At 44.2% G+C, this 13,840-nt stretch overlaps 1 protein-coding gene across 1 annotated transcript in view; it reads left to right on the forward strand.

The window, feature by feature from the left end:
- MYO1F (myosin IF) overlaps positions 1 to 13,840 on the forward strand; it is a 183,220-nt gene that overhangs the window by 144,354 nt on the left and 25,026 nt on the right. The window contains exons 22-24 of the mRNA XM_040327143.1: positions 645 to 790; positions 9,290 to 9,436; positions 10,002 to 10,150. Of these exons, the coding sequence (XP_040183077.1) occupies positions 645 to 790; positions 9,290 to 9,436; positions 10,002 to 10,150 (442 nt within the window). The remainder of the gene's footprint in view (positions 1 to 644; positions 791 to 9,289; positions 9,437 to 10,001; positions 10,151 to 13,840) is intronic.

The raw sequence follows: 13,840 nt of genomic DNA on the forward strand, positions 1-13,840 counted from the left end.
CGTCGGGGAAAAAAACGGGCATGCTCAGAATCAAGTATGAGACGGGAGCGCTCGTTCTGGTAAAACTAGCGTTTGGAATGGCGATATAACATTCGTCACGCTGTAACGGACTGAAAAGCACGAAAACTGAAAAGCGCGAATCGTCTCTCACCAAACTTTTACTAACATGAGGATCAGCAAAAGAAGCCCAAAGGGTGGCGCCTTTTGAAAGGAACTTCCCCTTTATAGCCGTGTCGTACATGTTGTACGTCACCGCGCTTTGGTCAGACGTTTTTTTTGCATGAACGTGTGTATGCAAGTCAGGCTGGAGAGGAATCACGTCGTTTTTTTTCCTTTCGAAAAAAAATTTCTGTGTACGAGGCATTACCGTTACTCACTCATCCAAAATGTGAAAAAAATCGACACCCACATTATGACGACATAGGACACCTACAAGTTCATGCACTGCATCATCTTTATAATACACGATAATCTACTGACCCATTCATCTGGAGGACCTGCTGTATAAAAAGGAAGGGAAAATAAGGATCCAAATGACCCCTCTTATAGCTCACTCTGCTGCTCTATTGTCTTTTTTTTGCAGAAAGATCTCAACTGAGTAAGACAAATCACTTGTAACTAAAACTTTTGTTTTCTTCTATCAGTCTATAAAGAGAGATGTTATTCTCACTCCAAAATACCTTTACTTGATTGGACGTGAAAAGGTCAAAAAGGGACCAGAGAAGGGACAGATCAAAGAAGTTTTGAAGAAAAAAATTGAAATACAATCTATTAAATGCATTTCTCTAAGGTAAACTTATATACATTTTCATTATATGCATGTAGCTTAATATAGCAATTTGCAACAATATATTCAAATTTAAAATCACTACTGTAGCTCATACTAATTAAAGGAATTTCTAATGCAAAATGACAGCATGTGTCAAGGCAAAAAAATAAATAAATACTTAGTACACCTCTAGGATACATGGGCGTCCTCTGAACTTTTTTCAGGGGGGGCATCATTTTAAGGTCATCCATGCTCGGTCCCTTTTTGACTATGTCATGAAGGGGAGGGGTTTAGTCATTATCACTTAAAGTGCAGGCATGCAAAGGTTTGAGAAACCTGATGCAACTATCAAGCAACTAGCAACTTTGAATAACAATATCACAAAAACTGGAGCCCCCCCCCCCCCCCAAGGAAATAACAACCCCCAGGATCAGAGCCAGTTTCTGCAATAACAATCTCCAGCTTTGCTGTCAGTTTCCGTAACAAAAATCACCAGCATTGGTGTCAGTAGCAACAACAATAACCCCCCACATCGGTGCAGATTTCTAGAATAAAAACTTCAGCATCTGTACCAATGTACATAATAATGACCCTCAGCACTGGTGTCAGTTTCCGCACTAAAAACTCCCAGAATTTGGTGTAATTTTCTGCAATAATTGCCCCCAGCATAGATGGGAGGATATCAGGTTAGACACTTCCTAATGGCTCAGTCCCTAGGAACAGTAATGGATAATGGCCAACAAGCCCTCTTACCAGACCTGGTAAACCCGCAACAGTGATCCCTCTGGCTGGACGTTCGCTCACTCTGGGTTGCCTGGGGTGACTCTAGTCAGTAGTGTAGCATGCCTGTACCCTGGAAGCGGCTCGGTCTTTCTCCCTCTCTGGTCGTGTGGGTACAGCGGGGCTCCCTCTCTGGTAGTGTGGGTACAGCTGGGCTCTCTCTCTGGTGGTGCGGGTACAACGTGACTCCCTCTCTGGTTGGTGCGGGTACAGCGTGGCTCTCTGGTTGGTGCGGGTAAAGTGTGACTCTCTGGTTGGTGCGGGTACAGCATGGCTCTCTGGTTGGTGCGGGTACAGTGTGGCTCTCTGGTTGGTACGGGTACAGCGTGGCTCTCTCTCTGGCTTCCCCCAGCAGGAGCACAGTATTCTCTTTTTTCCTCTTGTAACCCCCCTCCCCCCAGTGAGTGCTTGCATGCTGGGGGCTTTAGCATGGTGTCTGTGGACACGCTGGGGCTGCCACTTTTAGGGGACTACATTTCCCATGATGCCCCCAGTCCCCAGAATCTTCTGATTAGCCCTCTGCTGTGGCCAATCATGGGGAGGAAAGCAGGAAGCAAGGTGGCGGCACGGCGAATCCAATTAGAGCCGCTCTTTCTCTCTTCTAGCTGTTGACGCGTTAAACGCTAATATGAGCTTAATGCTCAAAAAAAACAAAAAAAAACAAATTGACCCTGTCTAACCATTCCTGTTTAAAACAGAGGTTTTGATTGCCCACATTTACAAACATATGTGAAAGCCACACTGCCCATGTCAATGCTCCTCTGTCTATTGCTGTCCTTACCCTGTATTTTTGAACGTCTCCAAATTGGAGCATATATAGCAGTGGATAAATGAACTGCTTCTGGATCAGCCCACGTACATTTACTGCGGCAGGGTGGCCCGGCTGCGCAAAATCACTAACCTGTGCATGATTTTGTGCACGTGGTTTAGAGGGCGCGCGCTGCTCCTGTTGTGATTCAACACATTAGGAGCCAATCAGCGGGTCCGGCTGCCACGATGGCCACCACGACCCGCCGATCATTCACAGTAGAGACGGATCAGCTGTCTGACTGTGTAAACATAGCAAACGGCGGATCTGTCAGGAAGGGAAAGAAAGTGAGGTCTTGTGATTCAGCTAAGTTGAATCACAGATCTTTCTTTAACTTCAGTATAACACTGCCCCACACAGTTAGTAAGCACCTCTCTAGGAAACATTTAACCCCTTGATCTCCCCTGGAGTTAACCCCTTCTCTGCCAGTGCCATTTATACAGTAATCAATGCATTTTTATAGCACTGATCACTGTATTGGTGTCATTGGTCCCCAAAAAGTGTCACTCAGTGTCAGATTTGTCGCAGTCCCGCTAAAAATCGCACATCACGACATTACCAGTAAAAAATAAATAAAAGTCCCTAAGTCTATCCCGTAGTTTGTAAATGCTTTAACTTTTGCACAAACCAATCGATATACACTTTTACCAAAAATATGTAGAAGAATACATATTGGTAAATTGATAAAGAAATGTTGTATTTTTTGGGGGGATATGTATTATAGCAGAAAGTAAAAAATATTGTTGTTTTTTTTTTTTTCAAAATTGTCAGTCCTTTTTTGTTTATATCACAAAAAAATAAAAAGCGCAGAGGCAATCAAATACCACCAAAAGAAAGCTATATTTGTGGGAAATATAGGACATCAAATTTATTATGGCACAGCGTTGCACGACCGTGCAATTGTCAGTTAAAGCAACACAGTGCACAAAGTGGCCTGGTCAGGAAGTGGACTGAAGTGGTTAAGGGCAGGTTTGCCTGGAAGAAAGCCAGTTTTTCCTTAAAGGCACAGGGATACATTGAATGCCAGCAAAAGCACAGTGGCAGCTGAAAGCATCCAATGTGTACGCAGGTCAACTACAAAAAAAAGCTATACAAAAAGATGGCAGACACCCCAATTCATACTTAGACTTTGCAGTAAGTTGCACATGGAAGGGCGATGCACAAATCAAACCAACACAAATTTCCCAACACACTTACCAGTTAACCTGAAAAAAAATTACCATGTACAACACTTCAAGGTAAAAACAGATGTTTTAGTTGCACACATTTGTAAATATATGTGGAAGCCGCAATGCCAACGTCAGGGCTCCCCTGTATACTGCAGTCCTAACTCTATATTTGCAAGGGTCTCCAAATTGAAACATATACTGGATACGTTACGCCGCCGCGATTCTACGTGAATCTGGCCCACAGCTACTAGTGATAATACTCATAAACATCACCCCTCTAAGTGAAGTTCAGGGTAGCTCTGATAACACAAGAAAACAGGGATCCAAGGCCCAAGAACAAGGGGCCACCTAAGTGGAGTTGTAGTACTCAGGTAGTAATTGGGAAGGGGCTCACAATAACCAAATGGTTTGAAGAAACTGTGTGCTGTTAACTTTTTGCCTGGTTGCCCACACACCAGTTCTGACAGTGAAGGTCCACTCACTCGGATGCAGATCACTTGGCCAGCTGCCCCAGCTTAATAAGCAGCTGAGCTTACACCCTACCTGGGTGTATAACGGAACCCAAGGAGTTTTGGGAAATAAAGTGAAAGGGGCCTACACATGCATCTAAGCATTGAGGGCCAGATTCTCATAGAATCGGCGGCGGCATAGTGTAAGCCATTTACACAACGCCACCGCAAATTACTGGAGCAAATGCCGTATTCTCCAAGCACTTGCTCCGTAATTTGCAGCGGCGTAGTGTAAATGGCCCGGCGTATGGCCGCGTAATTCAAAGGGGGCGGCTTGTATTCAAATTAACCGCGCCCCCGCGCCGATCGAACTGCGCATGCGCCGGGCGGAAAAATAGCCCAGTGCGCATGCTCCAGCTCACGACGGAAAACGTCAATGACGCCGACGTGAGCGTCATTGACATAAAGTCGTATTCGCGGACGACTTAGTAAAACGACGTAACCGACGGAAAAAGACGACGCTGACCCGACGCCATACTTAACATGGCATACGGTGGACTGGCGTAAGGTTACCCCTCATATAGCAGGGGTAACCTTACGCTTACGGAAACGATGACGACGCGGCGCAAATTCGTTCGGGAATCGGCGTATCAGGCTCATTTGCATAGTCAAATGAGAACTGAATGTAAACGCCACCTAGCGGTCAGCGTCCAATTACATCTAAGATCCGACGGTGTAAGTGACTTACACCTGTCGGATCTACGCCGTATCTATGCGAAAATGATTCTAGGAATCATACGCGTGGCGAAAATTGATGGGCACAGTGGCGACAATTGCTGGGCACAGTGGCGAAAATTGATGGGCACAGTGGTGACAATTGCTGGGCACAGTGGCGAAAATTGATGGGCACAGTGGCAAAAATTGATGGGCACAGTGGCTACAATTGCTGGGCACAGTGGCGACAATTGATAGCACAGTGGTGACAATTGATGGCACAGTGGCGACAATTGCTGGGCACAGTGGCGACAATTGATGGCACAGTGGTGACAATTGATGGCACAGTGGCTTGCGTTTGATGGCATGGCATAGTGGTGACAATTGCTGGGCACAGTGGTGGCAATTAATGGCACAGTGGTAATAATTGATGGCACAGTGGTAACAATTGATGGCACAGTGGCTGCGTTTGATGGCACAGTGGCTGCGTTTGATAGCATGGCACAGTGGCTGCCTTTGATGGCACAGTGGCTGCGTTTGGCATGGCACAGTGGTGACAATTGATGGGCACAGTGGTGACAATTGATGGGCACAGTGGTGACAGTTGATGGCACAGTGGTGACAATTGATGGCACAGTGGCTGTGTTTGATGACATAGCCCAGTGGCTGCATTTGATGGCATGGAACAGTGGCGACAATTGATGGGCACAGTGGTGACAACTGATGGCACATTGGCGACAATTGATGGCACAGTGGCGACAATTGATGGCACAGTGGTGACAATTGATGGCACAGTGGCTGCATTTGATGGGCACAGTGGCTGCATTTGATGGTCAGCGTGGCTGCCTTTGATGGGCACAGTGGTTGCAATTGATAGGCACAGTAGCTGTGTTTGATTGGCACAGTGAGGCTGCAATTGTTTTTTTTGTTTGTTTGTTTGCGCCCCTCCAAAAATGTTGAGGACCAGCCGCCACTGCTCGTGTAGCACTATTCCTGAAGGAGCTGCTGGTTTAGATTTGGGCCTGCCGTTACCTTACTGTTCCATATGCTCGGTTCAGGGGTTCTCCTTGAAGAGTTGTCCATAAAAATGTCTGCACCAAACACAAAGTCTCTTCCAAGGTTTTTATTGAACAAAGTTCTCCAACAGAGGGGTAGAGGGATGGGGAAAGACTCAGGTACCTTTGCTTTGAAGATCACGGGTGCAACTTAGATCCAGAGGTTTAATTCAGTTTCACACTGGATTTCAGCAACCCCCAGATAGGCCTACTCTCACTGGCCTAGCAGCTGGTGTGAAGCTTGTCAAAGTCTCTGCCACAGACTTAATAAGTGTTGTCAGGCTGTCCCACGATCTTCTGCCACAAGATCGTGTAAGCACTCGCACACCCAGTCTGTCTAGAAGCCCCTAATTCTGATTCACAAGAATTTTGCAACGAATTATCGGATTATTTCATCAACAAAATTGAAAGAATCTGTGAAAGTATTCAGCAAAATACAACCTCCATCTACCCCCCCTAAATCACAAACCTAATACCCACATAATTCCGCCACAATCACCTAACTTCACTCTAAAACCCATTTCCATCGATGCCACTAAAAATATCATCAGGACTGCGAAATAGCACAGCGCCTAATGATATCATCCCCACTAAACTGCTGAAAGAATGTGCCGATATTTTGGCTCCAGCTATCATGCAGTTCATAAACCAGTCATTCAAGGAGGGCGTGGTGCCACCCTTGCTGAAACAAGGTATAATCAAACCAATTCTAAAAAAAACACCCTCGACCCCAAAGACCCTAACCACCGTCGCCCCATAACAGGCTTGAATGTCTTCTCCAAGGTAATGGAGAAAGAAGTTGTACAACAGCTACAACATCACTTAGACACCCATAAATTACTTGACCCATTCCAGTCCGGTTTCCGTCCGGGTCACGGGACAGAAACAGCACTGCTCAAAATATGGGATGACGCCCTAGAGGCCGCAGACTAAGGAGAATCTTGTCTTCTAGTACTGCTGGACCTAAGCGCAGCTTTTGATACGGTAAACCACAAATTATTGCTGACAAGGCTTGTCGAAGTAGCCGGAGTTGCGGAATGTGATTTATCTTGGGTCTCCTCCTTCTTGGAAAACCGAATAGTGAAATTGGGCCCTTTCACTTCTGAAAAACGCACGGTGTCATGCGGAGTCCCTCAGGGATCCCCTTTGTCGCCTGTTCTTTTCAATATCTATCTCCGCCCTCTTTTTGAAATCATCAGCAACCAGAAGTTACTTTACCACTCTACCATGCAGACGACACACAGCTGTATTTTCGCATCTGCAACAATAAGGATCATTATCTCGGACTAAAGAAATGCCTTACTTTAATAGAAAAGTGGATGACAAAGAGTTACCTTAAACTCAATGGCTCAAAAACAGAACTTCTCTTGTTTCAAGCCAATCGGAAGATTCATCCCTCAACAACATGGATGCCCCCGCCCATTCTGGGTCAATCCATCACCTCCAGCACCAAAGTCAAAAGTCTCTGAGTCATCTTCGACACCTACATGACAATGGATGCACAAATAGAGTCAGTAGTCAGCGGATCGCACCATCTGCTGCGCCTTTTACGCAGACTCACTCCCTTTATCCCAAAAAAAGACATAGCAGTCGTGGTGGGGACACTTATCAACTCCAGACTTGACTATACCAATGCCCTCTATCTTGGACTCACAAAATACCAAATCACTCGTCTGCAAGTCGTTCAAAATACGGCTGCTCGACTTGTGACTGGGAAAAAAACATGGGAATCAATCTCACTTTCGTTGAGATCCCTTCATTGGTTGCCCATAAAAGGATATGTCCTTCAATTGAATCCCACTGGTTCAGCTTTCTCCCGTAGGTAAGGTAGCGAAGGACCATCCCTGGATTAGTAGGCCCCATAAACTCCTGGGCCTACTCTCAGTTGCGAGGCCTCGGACCAGCCGGGCCCGAGGCTAAGAAACAGCTCACATATCCCTGAGGCCAGTAAGGCCATCAGGTCAGGATCAAAAGACCCCACCAAAACGGCATCTGTCCCTTAAGAACCCCTCCCCAGAATGCACAGCGGGTTGACCACGCCCCCTGAGCTGCTTCTGGGAAAGAGATACCCAATGCATCCAGCCTGCTGCCTTTCCAACCTTGACCTGTGGTAACAGCGACACCCACCGTCAAGGGGAAAATTGTGCAACCCAGCTGAACTGAAACAGAACCAACAATTTAGCATAATACTTCTGAGCTAAACTACAGTTCAGGCAACTAAAATTTAACACATAGCGCCTACTCAATGGGAGCATGGCGCTACACTGGTATGGGTGAAAAATGGGGACGTCGTCAGTGGCGGTGCTGTTATAATTCACACGGGCTTCTGCATACAGTTGGCATATAGACATTCCCCTAAATGGGCTGTGTATAGATGAATTTGAATTTAATAGTAATAACTATACTTCACAACATACCTAAATTTGAGCATCAAAAATATAAATTTAGCTAAAAAAAATCTTATAACAGTTATTTAGCAAGGCTTTGGCCTGAACAGCATGACATATGCCTTGTACACCTGACCGAGAAACTCGACAGAATCCATCAAGAAACTTGGTGGGAGAGCTTTTTTGCAGAGGAAAACGGTCGTGTGTACGTTTTTCATCAAGAAAACTGTCGAGGAACTCGACGAGGAAAAAAGAGAACAAGTTCTCTTTTTCCTCGACGGGAGTCTCAATTTCCTCGTCGTGTTCCTCGTCGGGGCTGGTTTTCGACGAGAAACGCGAGCGTGTGTATGCTAAGAAACCCACGCATGCTCAGAATAAAGTATGAGACGGGAGTAAAAGTAGCATTTGTAATGGAGATAACACATATTTCACGCTGTAACAGACTGAAAAGTACAAATCGTCTCTTACCAAACTGTCGTAGCTGTACGTCGGACGCTGGGGGTGCCGATGCTCGTGACTGGCGGTGCACGAGAGGCAGAACAGGGACTTGTGTGTGTAAACACACACATCCCTGTTCTGTTCAGTGAGGAAATGGTAAATGCAGATCGTGAGTTCCTAATAGCTAGGAACCATGATCTGTAATTTCCTCTAGGTCAGTCCCATCCCCCTTCAGTTAGAACACACATTAGGCAACACAATTAACCCCTAGTGTTAACCCCTTCCCTGCCAGTGACATTTTTACAGTAATCAGTGCTTTTTTTTATAGCACTGTTCGCTGTATAAATGCCAATGGTCCCAAAAATGTGTCAAAAGTGTCCGATGTGTCTGCCATAATGACAATAAAAATCGCAGATTGCAGAGATGATAAAATACCACCAAAAGAAAGCTCTATTTGTGGGAAAAAATGGATGTAAATTTTGTTTGGGTACAGCGTTGCACGACAATTGTTAGTTAAAGCGACGCAGTGCCGTATTGCAAAAAATTGGGCAGTCGAATTCCTTTGGGGCTGATTAATGTGCATCGGATTATTCCTCAGCAAAGATATCTCCTGTAACAAGGCCAGTAGCAAAAGATCCTGTGAACATACTGGTGCCAGAAATGTTTCTAATATAAATAACCATCACTTATACACCTAAATTGCTTTTTGTCTGTGTCCAGCACCCACCAAGATGATTTCTTTATCTTGAATGAAGTGGAATCTGACACCCTCTTGGAGTCTATGTTCAAAACTGAATTAATTAGTCTGATGTGCAAGCGATATGAGGAGCTAACCAGGAGTAAACTAAACCTGAATTTTGCTGACACGTGAGTATTATATAGTAGAATACTGTATTTGTCTGAATGTATTCTATGTAAAGCATGCAGGTAGATGTCAGAGTGACATAAATTTAAAAAAAAAATATTCCTGAATATAATGAATAGCTCAGTGAGGTTTGATGAACCTGTGTGCTGATTGTGTGGATTAACCAATATTCCCATTTGACCTATATAAGACTCAATTCAACAGTTTGCTTTTGATCCGTTTCTGCAGTACATTTTTTTTATGCATTTTTTGCCCACACTGTTGGGTGGATTAAAAAAACGCAATATGCAAATCGCGCAAAAATGCACTACATGCTTTACTTCAGCTTCTCCATTGAAGTTTATTAAACCAAAACGCACAGCTTTGCTTTTAATAAAGACCCTGACCCTTTATAAAAATGCAGCAGCTGAAAAAAGCATAGATGTGAACGTATCCCAAAGGAAACCATGTTAAACCAGTGTGTTTCTACAAAAAGCATTAAAAAAGCAAAGGTGTGAACAGGGTTGACAGGACAGTACAGGGATCATTCTCAGATACTTCTAATAATAATGACTAAATTCTCTACAGACTACAGCTTAGAGTGAAAAAAGAAGGCTGGGGAGGAGGTGGCACACGAAGCATTTCATTCCTTAGGGGACAAGGAGACATTTCTCAGCTGAAACCAGGAGGGAAGTACCTAACAATAAGTATCGGAGATGGACTCCCCAAGAACTCCAGTAAGTATCATTCTGAATTATTTTTTTACTAAAGCAAATATGGTGTCACATCAGACATGATTTGAATATGTCATCCACACGCAACCTAGAGCTCATGAAATCTTTACAGAAATAGTAATAAGGCATCTAATTCCAGTCTCTGTAGTTATGGTAGTTCATTAACCACTTGCTTACTGGGCACATAAACCCCCTTCGTTCCCAGGCGAAATCTCAGCGTCCGGCACGGCGTCGCTTTAACTGACAATTGCGCGGTCGTGCGACGTGGCTCCCAAACAAAATTGGCGTCCTTTTTTCCCCACAAATAGAGCTTTCTTTTGGTGGTATTTGATCACCTCTGCGGTTTTTATTTTTTGCGCTATAAACAAAAAAAGAGCAACAATTTAAAAAAAATAGATATTTTTTTTACTTGTTGCTATAATAAATATCCCAATTTTTTTTTAAAAAAAACGATTTTTTTTTCTCAGTTAAGGCCGATACGTATTTTTCGACGTATTTTTGTAAAAAAAAAAAAAAAAATCGCAATAAGCGACTGGTTTGCGCAAAAGTTATAGCGCCTACAAAATGGGGAACAGAATTATGATTTTTTTTATTATTTTTTTTTTTACTAGTAATGGCGGCGATCTGCGATTTTTATTGGGACTGGGATATTGCGGCGGACGTATCGGACACTTTTGACACAAATTTGGCGCCATTCACATTTATACAGCGATCAGTGCTATAAAAATGCACGAATTACTGTATAAATGTGACTGGCAGTGAAGGGGTTAACACTAGGGGGTGAGGAAGGGGTTAACTGTGTAGCCTGGGTGTGTTATAACTGTGTGGGGGGAGGGGGGTGACTGGGGGAGGGGACCGATGCTGTGTCCCTATGTACAAGGGACACAGATCGGTCTCCTCTCCTCTAACAGCACGTGGAGCTCTGTGTTTACACACAGAGCTCCACGTACCTGCTGTTACCGGCCGTGTCTCCGACAATCGCGTGTACCCGGCGGACATCGCGGCCGCCAGGTACACGCATCGGGTCTTCGGCGATGCGTCGGGACAGTTTTTACCCGCCGCGCGCCACCCAGTGGCGCGCGCGGGTAATGCACATAGAAGGCCGTGTTTAAACGGCCACTTGGCACTTGAGAGCCGCGCTGCGGACGTATTTCGTCTATAGCGCGGATCTCAAGTGGTTAAAGAGGTTTGGAGGATTAATGAGAAGAGGCCTCTAAGATAGGTGGCTATGGTCACTATACACTGAAGTGTAGCTCAACAAAATTTGGTTTAATTGACATGCACATGTTTAATGTTCAGTTACGGGATGCATGGAAGAGATATACCCGTTTACAAAATCTTGAAAGAATAAAGCAAGCAAAAGTTTGTTTAAATATATATTAAAGATTTATAAGAAGATGTATATGTACATTCTAAGTGCATAGACCCATGGGGCTAAACTAGATGCAGTATATTGCAATATACTTAAATAAATGTATAATTCTAATTATGCCTACAAAATATACTTTCTTTGAATTCTTTTTTCATACAGTCAGGTCCATAAATATTGGGACATTGACAAAATTCTAATCTTTTTGGCTCTATACACCACCACAAAGGATTTAAAATGAAACAAAAAGATGTGCTTTAACGGCAGACTTTTAGCTTTAATTTGAGGGTATTTACATCTAAATCAGGTGAACGGTGTAGGAATCCAACAGTTTGTATATGTGCCTCCCACGTTTTAAGGGACCAAAAGTAATGACACAATTGGCTGCTCTGCTGTTCCATGACCAGGTGTGTGTTATTCCCTCATTATCCCATTTACAAGGAGCAGATAAAAGGTCCAGAGTTAATTTCAAGTGTGCTATTTGCATTTGGAATCTGTTGCTGTCAACTCTCAATATGACATCCAAAGAGCTGTCACTATTAAAAAACTATGGTGGATGACCGAAGAATTCTTTCCCTGGTGAAGAAAACACCCTTCACAACAGTTGGCCAGATCAAGAACACGCTCCAGGAGGTAGGTGTATGTGTGTCAAAGTCAACAAGAGAAGACTTCACCAGAGTGAATACAGAGGGTTCGCCACCAGATGTAAACCATTGGTGAACCTCAAAAACAGGAAGGCCAGATTAGAGTTTGCCAAACAACATCTAAAAAAGCCTTCACAGTTCTGGAACAACATCATATGGACAGTAGAGACCAATATCAACTTGTACCAGAGTGATGGGAAGAGGAGAGTATGGAGAAGGAAAGGAACTGCTCATGATCCTAAGCATACCACCTCATCAGTGAAGCATGGTGGTGGTAGTGTCATGGCGTGGGCATGTATGGCTGCCAATGGAACTGGTTCTCTTGTATTTATTGATGATGTGACTGCTGACAAAAGCAGCATGATGAATTCTGAAGTGTTTCAGGCAATATTATCTGTTTATAATTAGCCAAATGCTTCAGAACTCATTGGACGGTGCTTCACCGTGCAGATGGACAATGACCTGAAGCATACTGCAAAAGCAACCAAAGAGTTTTTTAAGGGAAAGAAGTGGAATGTTATGCAATGGCCAAGTCAATCACCTGACCTGAATCCAATTGAGCATGCATTTCACTTAATAATTTAATATAATAATTCTTTAATACTACATTTTCCATCCATTGATTGGAGTCTGTTGATAAGACTGTTTTCTCCAACCTTTTAGTTATATTTATATTTATGATTATTAATATTATTAATATTCTAGATATTCCAAATTATTTATTTTGAGGAACCTTTTTTTCGTGCAATGAGGGAGCCTTTTTCCTCTTCCTTTATTATATATATATATTTTTCTATTCATATTGATATGTGTTTCCATATATAATTTTATGTGTACTTCCATTTAATATTAACACACACCTCTATATGTTTTAAATACTATTGACCTGAAATGGTTAATAAGTATACAGCGGCTAGATTTGGTATTTAAAGGGTTAGGATCGTTGTCATGACTATGATACCTTGATCTTTGGCCCATTTGCTACAATTTGATGGATACTTTACCTTAGCCGTTCACTGGTTAAACATATTTGGGATGTCTGTTATCCAGCGACACCTACTTGTCAGGGTACTAGCTCCATCTCTGACAGATTCCCGCACATGCCCAGTAGAATGACATTTCGGCGCATGCCTGTGCGTGGTTTGCGCGCACGCATGCGCGGTACGGCAGCGCGCCGTGTGCGTGGAAGCGCGCACGTGCACGTATGCGGCAACCCTGGGGCCAATCAGAGGCCGGACATTCCTATTTAAACCAGCAGCCTTCCCTGAACAGGTTGCTGGTTTGTCTTCAGCTCCTATGTGTTTACCTGTTGCCGTACCTGCCTGTTTTGACCCGGAATTCCTGACGACTCTCCTCTCACCTGGAACCTCTGACCCTTTGGCTAACGTTACCTGGATTGCTGTTGTCTCCTGCCCCTTGACCTTGGCTTGCTCTCATGGACTCCCTCTGAACTCTCCTGCCCTTGACCCTCGGCTTGTGACTCGGATTTGCCCTCATCTCCTGTGGACCCTACCAGACTCACCTACCAGTTCCTGCCTGACCAACGCTTGTTTCCAGCCTTCTGCACCTGCCCTGCTTCTGTCAGCTGCACCAAGTCTTCCTGCCAGCTCCCGGCGCCGGTGCCTCCTTGTGCCGTCCCTCCTCTGTCCGAACTCCAGGGAGTGGTCTGCACAGGGTCGC

The sequence above is a fragment of the Rana temporaria genome, chromosome 1 (assembly GCF_905171775.1).
Source record: "Rana temporaria chromosome 1, aRanTem1.1, whole genome shotgun sequence".
Lineage (NCBI taxonomy): Eukaryota > Metazoa > Chordata > Amphibia > Anura > Ranidae > Rana > Rana temporaria.